The 10,690-nt window shown below is 41.0% G+C and overlaps 1 protein-coding gene across 1 annotated transcript; it reads right to left on the bottom strand.

The window, feature by feature from the left end:
- Positions 1 to 896: 896 nt before the first annotated feature.
- Positions 897 to 8,840, bottom strand: HOXC8 (homeobox C8). The gene is made up of 2 exons (XM_074530831.1): positions 8,336 to 8,840; positions 897 to 1,301 (listed from the first exon to the last, which is right to left on the bottom strand). Exons 1-2 carry the CDS (start codon positions 8,838 to 8,840, stop codon positions 991 to 993), a joined length of 816 nt encoding a protein of 271 aa, XP_074386932.1. The 3' UTR covers positions 897 to 990.
- Positions 8,841 to 10,690: the final 1,850 nt, after the last annotated feature.

Here is a 10,690-nt window from a genome sequence, read left to right as displayed (position 1 = left end):
CTTTAAAAAATAGAGAGGGAAAAGGTGAAAAGGAGGGGAAGGATTGAAAAGGGGGCAATTATTTAAAAATGGGGAAATTGATAAAAAAAAAGGGAGGACAAAGGATAATAAAAGTGGGGAAAGGATTAAAAATTAAAAGTAGGAAAAATGTAAAGTAAAAAATTAAAGTAGGAAAAAATTAGGAAATTAGGAATAAAGGAGGAAAAAATTAGGAATAAAAGGAGGAAATAAATAGGAATAAAAGGGGGGAAAATTGGGAAAAAGGAGGGGGAAATTAGGAATAAATGGGGGAAAAATTAGGGGAAAATGGGGGGGAAAATTGGAAAAAAAAGAGGAAAAAAATTAGGATAAAAGGAGGAAAAATTGGGAAACAAGGGGAAATTAGGAATTAATTAGGAATAAAAGGAATTATTCCTTAGGAATTATTAGGAATAATAATTAGGAATAAAAGGGGAAAATTAGGAATAAAAGGGGGAAAACGGGGGAAATTTGGATAAAAGGAGGAAAAATTGGGAAAAAAGGAGGGAAATAATAGGAAAAAGGGGGGGGGGAATTGGAAAAAAGGAGGAAAAATCAGAAAAAAAAATGAGAAAAATTGGAAAAAATCAGAACAAATGGGAAAAATGGGAAAAAAGGAGGAAAAAATAGGAAAAAAGGGGGAAAATTGGAAAAAAGGAGGAAAAAAGGAGGAAAAAATGGGGGAAATTGGAAAAAATGAGGAAAAAGTGGGAAAATGAGGGAAATAATAGGAAAAAGGGGGAAAATAGGAAAAAAAGAGGAAACAATTATGATAAAAAGGAGGGAAAATCGAGGAAAAAGGGTTTTTAACCCCCCCACCCTCAGGAACCAGGGCAAAGCCCCCCAGCCCCCCCCGCGCCCCTCAGGTGCGGCCGCGCTCCCCACAGAGCCGACGGTGGCCGCGAAGCCCCAAAACTCTCCGGGCGCCCCAAACGCTCATGGCGCCCAAAGCGCTCAGGGCGCGGCGAACGCTCAGGGCGCCGCCGGCTCCTTGCCCTCGTCCTTGTCCTCGTCCTCCTTCTCCTCCTCCTCGCCGCCTTCCTCCTCCGCCTTCTCCTCGTCGCCCCGGCCGGCCCCGGGCAGTTTGTCCTTGTTGTTCTCCTTTTTCCATTTCATCCTGCGGTTCTGGAACCAGATCTTGACCTGGCGCTCGCTGAGGCCCAGCGCGTGCGAGACCTCGATGCGGCGCTTGCGCGTCAGGTACGGGTTGAACAGGAACTCCTTCTCCAGCTCCAGCGTCTGGTAGCGGCTGTACGTCTGCCGCCCGCTGCGCCGCCCCGGCGCTGCGCGGAAATACGAGATTTTAGAAATTTATAATTTTTTTCGGGGAAAAAATGCGATTTTTTATGGGATTTATGGGGGTTTTTTTGGGGAAAAAATAGGATTTTTTGTAGTATTTATAGGGGTTTTTGGGGAAAAAAATGCGATTTTTTATGAAATATATATGGTTTTTTGGGGAAAAAATATAATTTTTTATGAAATGGGGAAAAAATATGATTTTTAATGAAATTTATAGGGGTTTTTTGGGGAAAATAGGATTTTTTATGAAATATATAGGGGGTTTTTGGAAAAAAAAAAATAGGATTTTTTGTAGTATTTATATGGTTTGGGGGAAAAATAGGATTTTTTAATGAAATTTATAGGGTTTTTTTTTGGAAAAATAGGATTTTTAAATGAAATATATAGGGTTTTTTTTGGGAAAAAATAGGATTTTTAATGAGATATATAGGGTTTTTTGGGGGGGGAAAATAGGATTTTTTACGAAATATATAGGGGTTTTTTGGGGAAAAAATAGGATTTTTTGTAGTATTTATAGGGTTTGGGGGGGGGAAATATATTTTTTTGTGAAATAAATTGATTTTTTGTAGTATTTATAGGGGTTTTTTTGGGGAAAAATTTGATTTTTTACGAAATATATAGGGTTTCTTTGGGGGGGAAATATGATGTTTTATAAATTTTTATGGGTTTTTTGGGGAAAAAATAGAGTTAAATATATATAGATATATGTGATGTGATTTTGGGGGCAAAAAATACAATTAAAAGATATGTATATATATATATAAATATATATAGGACTTTTTGGGGGGGAATTGAATTAAATATATATATAAATATATATATAAAATATATATATATATATATGATTTTTGGAGGAAAAATAGAATTATATACATATATATATATAGGATTTTGGGGGAGGGAAAAAAGAGATAATTTCTTTTTAAATATATAAAATTTTTTGGGAAAAATTAGTTTAAAAATATATAGGATTTTTAGGGGAAAATGGGGGGAAATGGTGAAAAATTGGGGTTGGTTTGGGTTTGAGAAGGTAAAGAAATCCCCTCCCAAGGAACAACAATAAAAAGAAAAAAAACCCAACCCAAACAAACAAAAACAACACAAAAGAACGACAACAAAAAACCTACAGGACAACAGCAAAAAAACCCAGAAAAAATCCCAAAAAAACCCTTAAAATAACAATATTAATAATAACAAACCCAAATAACCCCTGAAAAACCAACTCCCCTCAAACAACCCCCCAAAAATTAAAAACCATGACCCCAAATAAACCCAAAAACCCCAATAAAAGCCCCAAAAAAACCCCAAATTTCTCCCCTGCTCTGTTCCAGCCCCGCCTGCGCTCGGTGGGGCAAAAACCCCAAAATTTCCATTTTTTCACCATTTTCCGCCCCTTTTGCCCCTGTTTTAGTTCATTTTCACCCATTTTTCCCCATTTCTTGTCCTTTTCTCGCCTCTTTCCACCTCTATTTATTTCACCCTTTTCACCCCTTTTTCCAGCCATTTTTTACCCTTTTTCCGTCTCTTTTTTTGCCCTTTTTCACCCCTTTCTCACTCATATTTTGCCCCTTTTTCTCAACCCCATTTTACCCCTTTCTCCGCCATTTTTTGCCCCTTTTCCCCCCTTTTTAACCCATTTTTAATCCCTTTTTTCCCCCTTTTTTTGCCTTTTCCCCCTTGTCACTCACAAAGGAGGAAAATGTCCCAAAAAATCAATTTTTCCTAGGAAAGGAGCATTGTTCACCTCAAAACCCTCAGCGGCCTCTTTCGCCTTTATTTTTAATTTTTATTTTAATTTTTCTCTCTTTTCTTTCTTTCTCTTTCTTTCTTTCCTCCTTTTTTTCTCTCTTTTTCTCCTTTTCTCTCCCTTTTTCTCTCTTTTTCTCCATTTTTCTCCTTTTTTCTCTCTTTTCCCCTCATTCTTCCCTTTCTCCCCCTTTTTTCTTTCCCTTTCTCCCCTCATTTTTCCCTTTTCTTTCCCATTTTCCCTCTTTTTTCCCTTTTTCCATGCTTATTCTCTCCTCCCTTTTCTTCCCTCATTTTTTTCCCTTTTCCTTCCTTTTTTTCCCCCCTTTTTATTTTCCTTTTTTCCTTTTCTTTCCTTTCCCCCTTTTCTTCCCAATTTTCCCTCATTTTTCCCCTTTCCCCCCATTTTTCCTCTCCCTCCCCAAACCCCCAAAATTCCCTTTTCATTTCCCTCACATCCACCCCAAAATTCGCTTTTCATTTTCCCCACATTCACCCCAAAATTCCCTTTCATTTTCCCCACATCCACCCCAAAATTCCCTTTTATTTTCCCCACATTCACCCCAAAATTCCCTTTTATTTTCCCCAAATTCACCCCAAAATTCCCTTTTCGTTTCCTCACATCCACCCCAAAATTCCCTTTTAATTTCCTCACATTCACCCCAAAATTCCCTTTTATTTTCCCCAAATTCACCCCAAAATTCCCTTTTCATTTCCTCACATCCACCCCAAAATTCCCTTTTAATTTCCTCACATTCACCCCAAAATTCCCTTTTATTTTCCCCACATTCACCCCAAAATTCCCTTTTCATTTTCCCCAAATTCACCCCAAAATTCCCTTTTATTTTCCCCACATCCACCCCAAAACACGCACACAAGAACGGGGGCCGGGATCTCCTTTTTTTGCCCAAATTTTTGCCCAAAATCTCCGTTTTTTCCCCCAAAACCGCTCCAGACCCGCGAATTTTCCTCCTCCTCACCAAACCCAGCCGGGGATGGGGCGAAAAAACCCCAAAAAAATCAAAATAAAGCAGAAAAAAAAAAAAAATTCAAATAAAAGCAGCCGAGGCCGCGGCCCGGCGCTAATGAGAAAATCAATTTATTTTGGGGGAAAAAAGCGCAGATCCGGCTGCGGGTCAAAGCTCGCAGAAATAAATTACGATTCTTCTCTTTTTTCCCTTTTTTTGGGTTTTTTCGGACGCTTTGGATTGCTCTGTTTTCGCCCCAAAACGCCGCACATGGTTCGAATTACCCGCGGCTGAAATTTGAATTATTTCCCTCTTTTTCCCCTCTTTTTGCGGGCTGGGTTTTAATTTATTTATTTTGAATTTCCTCGCTCTTTTTTTTTAAATTGCTTTTTATTTTAATTTTAATTTTTAATCCCAACTTCGCACCCCCAGGCTGAGGTTTTTTTTTTAATTTTTCATTGTAATTTTCATTGTAATTTTAATTGTAATCTTAATTTAAATTTTAATTTTAGTCTTAATTTTAATTTTAATTTTAATCTTAATTTTAATCTTAATTTTAATCTTTAATTTTTTCTCTCCCTCCGGAGGAAGGAAAACACTAAATACACACAAATAAAATAAAAACACGAAAATAACCCGAATAAAAAAATACAAATAGAAACACGAAAATAACAACAAAAATAATTTAAAAATAAACATAAATCTCTAAAAAATGAAGAAATCCTCCGGCGCGGGTCTCGCCTGCCCGGCTGCGTCTCCCAGCGGTTAAAATGGGGCATTTTTGACATTTTTGACATTTTTGACATTTTTAAGAGCGCTGCTCTTATCAACGCGCAAACAACCCAAGTGGGAGCCGTAAGCTCCCGGCCATAAAAAAGCCCTAAAAAAATCCAAACTTTTACTTTTAGCTTTTATTTTTTTTAAATTTTATTTCTGTTTTTTTTAAAGGAATCCCCTCAGTTTGTTTTAATTAAAAAAAAAATAAAAATATTCCGGAGAATGTCTGGGTTATTGTTGTTATTATTTAGAAATAAATATGAAAATAAATGTATTTATGGGGAAGCGGGGATGGGCGGGCTGGAGAGGGATTTTGGGATAAAAGCTCGGGATTTTGGGATAAAATATCAGAATTTTGGGATAAAAGCTCGGGATTTTGGGGTGAAATATCAGAATTTTGGGATAAAAGCTCAGGATTTTGGGATGAAATATCAGAATTTTGGGATAAAATCTCGGCATTTTGGGATAAAATATCAGAATTTTGGGATAAAATCTCGGCATTTTGGGATAAAATATCAGAATTTTGGGATAAAGACTCGGGATTTTGGGATAAAATATCAGAATTTTGGGATAAAAGCTCGGGATTTTGGGGTAAGAGGCCAGAATTTCAGGAATTTTGAGCTGGAAGGTCGGAAATTGGGGATGAAAGGTCTGAAATTGGGGATAAAAAGTCTGAATTTAGGGATAAAAAGTCTGAAATTTGGGGATAAAAGCCTGAGGTTTAGGACACGAGGCCGGAATTTTGGCCATAAAAATCTCAATTTTGGGAGGAGAGGCCGGGATTTTGAGATGAAAGGTCGGGATTTGGGAGCATTAAAATCTGAATTTTGGGCCGAGAGGCCTCAATTTTGGGCTCAAAGGTTGGAATTTTGGGTTAAAACATCGGGATTTTGGGCAAAAAGTTGGAATTTTGGGCTGAAAAGTGGGAATTGTGCTCACACTCGGGGTTCCAACATCCACACACACCCACGGACACACCGAGGCACAAACGGCCCCAAAATGCCCCAAACCCTTCAAAATTCAACCCAAACAACCCAAATGTGGCGATTTCAGCCCAAACAGCCCCAAATCCAACCCAAATCCAACCCAAACCACCCAAATTCCTTTGCTTTTCTTCTCCTTTCCCCCTCCCCTCCTTTCTCTTATTTTTCCCCCTTTTTTCCCCATTTCCTCCTCTTTTTCCCCAATTCCTCTCCCGTCTCCTTTCTCTTCCCTTGGTTGTGTCCGAATGAGCCAAACCCGACCCAAAGAGCCCCAAAAGAGCCCAAATTCAGCCCAAACCCAAAACCGCCCCAAACGGCACCAAATCCACCCGAAAAGAGCCCAACCAGCACCAAAATCACCCCAAATCCACCCCAAAAATGCCCAAATCCACCCCAAAGACTGAACCCAACCCAAATTCACCCCAAATTCACCCCAAAGCTGCCCCAAAACCTCACCAGAACTGGCGAAACCACTAAAAACAGACCCAAAAAACAGAAACAAAGCAACCCAAGGTCTCTGGTCCAGAAAAGCACAAAATTACCCAAAAAAAAAAACCCCCAAAAACCCCGTAAAAATCCCAAAAAAAATCCCTCAAAAAAATAAATGGGTAAACGCCCTTACAAACGGGACAAGCACCCCAAAAATACCCTCAAAAAATAAACAAAAAATAAAATAAAATAAACCTCGAAATTAACCAAGAAACCACCTCACAACCCAAAAGACGCCCTAAAAAAAAAACCCTTAAAAACCCTCAAAAAATTAAGCAAAAAATACCCTTAAAAACCAAAACAACAGTAAAGGAAACCCCCAAAAACCCTCAAAAAATTAAGAAAAAAATACCCTTAAAAACCAACACAACACCCCAAAAAAAACCCTCAAAAAATAACCAAAAAATCCCTTAAAAATTAACCCAAAAATACCCTTAAAAACCAACACAACGCCATAAAAAAACCCTCAAAAAATACCCCAAAAAAGCCCTTAAAAATACCCCAAAAAATACCCTTAAAACCCAAAGTAACAGCAAGAAAAACCCCTCCAAAAATAACCTATAAATACCCTTAAAAACCAACACAACACCATAAATAAAAAACTCCAAAAACCCCGAAATACCCTCAGAAACCCCTTAAAAATTAACCCAAAAAATGCTCTTAAAAACCAACACAACACTATAAAAAAACCTCATAAAATAACCCAAAAAACACCCTTAAAAACCAACACACCGCCAAAAAACACCTATAAAAATTAACCCAAAGAACACCTATAAAAATTAACCCAAAAAACACCCTTAAAAACCAAAACACCACCCAAAAAAATAACTCCAAAAAATCCCTTAAAAACTAACCCAAAAAAACACCCTTAAAAACCAAAACACCGCCAAAACAACCCCTAAAAAACCCAGGAAAAAACCCCCCAAAAATCCCTTAAAAATTAACCCAAAAAAACCCTTAAAAACCAAAACACCACCAAAACAACCCCTAAAAAACCCAGGAAAAAAAACCCAAAAAATCCCTTAAAAATTAGGCGAAAAAATACCCTTAAAAACCAGCACAACACCCAAAAAAAAAACCCAAAAAAACACCCTTAAAAACCAACACAACACCCCTAAAAAACCCTCTAAAAACTAACCCAAAAAACCCCTTAAAAACCTAAACACCGCCAAAAAAAACCCTAAAAATCCCCAAAAAAATCCCTTAAAAATTAACCCAAAAAAACCCCTTAAACACCAACACACCACCAAAAAACACCTATAAAAATTAACCCAAAAAACACCCTTAAAAACACCACCCAAAAAAACCCCCAAAAAACCCCTATAAAAATTAACCCAAAAACACCCTTAAACGCCAAACCACCACCAAACTAAACCCCTAAAAAAACCCAAAAAAAAACCCCTATAAAAACTAACTCAAAAAACCCCTTAAAAACCAAAACACCACCCAACCAACCCCTAAAAACCCCCATAAAAAACCCCAAAACATTTAAAAAACCCCACACAACCCCAAGACACAACCCCCCGAGACCAACCACCCCCATCCATCCCCTCCATCCCCAACGCCGCGCTCACCGTGCGGCATCCTAAAACAACCCCTAAAAAACCCCAGAAAAAACCCAAAATATTTAAAAACCACACAAACCCAACACCCCGAGAACAACCCCCGCCATCCCCATCCCCGCGCTCACCGTGCGGCATCCTAAAACAACCCCTAAAAAACCCCAGAAAAAACCCAAAACATTTAAAAACCACACAAACCCAACACCCCGAGAACAACCCCCGTCCGCCCCAACGCCGCGCTCACCGTGCGGCATCCTAAAACAACCCCTAAAAACCCCCATAAAAAACCCAAAACATTTAAAAAACCACACAAACCCCAAGACACAACCCCATCCATCCCCGCCATCCCCATCCCCGCGCTCACCGTGCGGCATCCTAAAACAACCCCTAAAAAACCCCAGAAAAAACCCAAAATATTTTAAAAAAACCACACAAACCCAAGACACAACACAGAGAACAACCCCATCCCCTCCATGCCCATCCCCGCGCTCACCGTGCGGCCGCATCCACGGGAACATCAGGCTGGGCGACGCCGCGCTCTGCCCCAGGTGCCCGCCTTGCCCTTCGGCCCCGCAGCCTCCTCCTCCTCCTCCTCCTCCTCCTCCTCCTCCTCCTCCTCCTCCTCCCGCCGCTCCGGCTCCTTTGCAATCCGCGTAGGGCACCGCGGGCGCGTCCTGCTGCGCGCCGTACAGCGCCTGCCGCGGCAGCGCCTCGTAGCCGTAGAACTTGGAGGCATCGCCGGCGTGGCACGCCAGCGCGCAGCCCGCGTTCTGCTGGTAACCCGCCGAGCCCGAGAGGCCCGAGGCGGCTCCGTGGTGGAAAAAGTCCTGCACGTGGTGCGAGGGGTGCTGGAAGGGCGGAGCGGCGCCGCCGGGCCCGTAGAGAACGGCGGGGCCGCGGGCCACGCTCTGCGGGAAGCGGCAGTCGTAGTAGGGCGGCTCCAGGGAGTCGCCGCCTTTGTACTTGGAGAAGAGCGGGTTCACGAAGTAGGAGCTCATGGCCCTCGCATGCAAAAGCGGCGGTGGGGATGGGGTTAAAGTGGGGGGATTGGGGGATTGGGGTTAAAGTGGGGAGTGGGGGTGAAAGGATGGGGAAAGAGGGGTTAAAGTGGGGATTGGGGAAAGAAGGGTTAAAGCGGGGATTGGGGTGGGGGGATTGCAGGGAGAGGGGTTAAAGTGGGGATTGGGGGTGAAAGGATGGGGAAAGAAGGGTTAAAGTGGGGATTGGGGAAAGAAAGGTTAAAGTGGGGATTGGGGGAAAAGAGGGGTTAAAGTGGGGATTGGGGGGATTTGGGATGGGGGACTGGGGAAAAGAGGGGTTGGTGCTGGGGGGAAAATCAGCGTTGGGTCCCCGAAAAAATCAGCGTTGAGTCCCGGGAAAAAAATCAGCGTTTGTCCTGGGAAAAAGCAGTGCTGGGTGCAGGAAAAAGCAGCGTTTGTCCCGGCAAAAAATCAGCGTTTGTCCCGGGAAAAATCAGTGCTGGCTGTAGGAAAAAATCAGTGCTGGGTGCAGGAAAAAGCAGCGTTGGGTGCAGGAAAAATCAGCTTTGTGTACCGGGAAAAAATCAGTGCTGGGTGCAGGAAAAAATCAGTGCTGGGTGCAGGAAAAAATCAGTGCTGGGTGCAGGAAAAATCAGCGTTTGTCCCGGGAAAAATCAGTGCTGGGTGCGGAAAAAATCAGCGTTTTGTCCCCGAAAAAGTCAGCGTTGGTCCCGGGAAAATTCAGTGCTGGGTGCAGAAAAAATCAGCGTTTTGTCCCCGAAAAAATCAGCGTTTGTCCCGGGAAAAATTAGCGTTGGGTCCCGGCAAAAAATCAGCGTTTGTCCCGGGAAAAATCAGCTTTGGGTCCCGGAAAAATCGGCGTTGGGTGCAGGAAAAATCAGCGTTGGGTCCCTGGAAAAATGAGGTTTACTTGTGGAAAAAAATCAGGGTTAAATCTGGTAAAAAATGAGGTTTAATGGTGGAAGAAAAATCAGGGTTAAACCTGGTAAAAAATGAGGTTTAGTTCCGGAAAAAATCAGCGTTAGGTCCGGAAAAAAATCAGGCTTAATTCCTGAAATAATCAGGTTTAAAGCTGGGGGAAAAAAAATCAGCTTTAGTTCCGGGAAAAATGAGGTTTAATTGTGGAATAAAACCAGGTTTAATTCCGGAAAAAAATCAGGCTTAAATCTGGGGGAAAATCAGCTTTAGTTCCGGAAAAATTCAAGTTTAAAGCTGGGGAAAAACCAGCTTTAGTTCCGGAAAAGATCAGGTTTAAACCTGGGGGAAAAATGAGGTTGAGTTCGGGAAAAAAAATCAGGTTTAATTGTGGGAAAAAGTCGCGTTTAATTCCCGGGACAATCAGATTTGATTGTGGAAAAAAGTCCGGTTTAGTTCCGGAAAAAATCAGGTTTAAATCTGGGGAAAAATGAGGTTTAGTTCCGGGAAAAAAAATCAGGTTTAATTGTGGAAAAGAGTCAGGTTTGGTTCCGAAAAAATGAGGTTTGAATCTAAAAAAAAATGAGGTTTGAATCTAAAAAAAAATGAGGTTTGTTCTGGGAAAAATGAGGTTTAAATCCGGGAAAAACCAGGTTTGGTTCTGGGGAAAAATGAGGTTTAAATCCGGGGAAAAATGAGGTTTAATTCCGGAAAAAAACCAGGTTTGGTTGTGGAAAAAAAAAAAAAAAAAAATCAGAGTTAACGATGGGAATAAAAAGCAGGGTTAACTCTGAAATAAATCAGGTTTAAGGCTGGAAATAAAAGCAGGGTTAATTCTCATAAAAATTCCGGTTAACTCTGTAAAAAATCCAGGTTAACGCTGATAAAAATCTGTATAAAAAGCGCCGGTAACTCTGCAAAGCAAGGCGGGG

This window comes from Zonotrichia albicollis, chromosome 33 (assembly GCF_047830755.1).
Source record: "Zonotrichia albicollis isolate bZonAlb1 chromosome 33, bZonAlb1.hap1, whole genome shotgun sequence".
NCBI classification, from domain to species: Eukaryota; Metazoa; Chordata; class Aves; order Passeriformes; family Passerellidae; genus Zonotrichia; species Zonotrichia albicollis.
Note: the sequence above shows the minus strand (reverse complement) of the source record. Positions and strands in the feature narration are given on the sequence as shown.

Excerpts from the sequence above, each read along its gene's own strand:
- HOXC8 (XM_074530831.1), bottom strand. The coding sequence starts at position 8,840 with ATGAGCTCCTACTTCGTGAACCCGCTCTTCTCCAAGTACAAAGGCGGC. Across the intron at positions 1,302-8,335 it reads CCCGTGGATGCGGCCGCACG|CGCCGGGGCGGCGCAGCGGG; the intron begins GTGAGCGCGGGG and ends ATTTCCGCGCAG.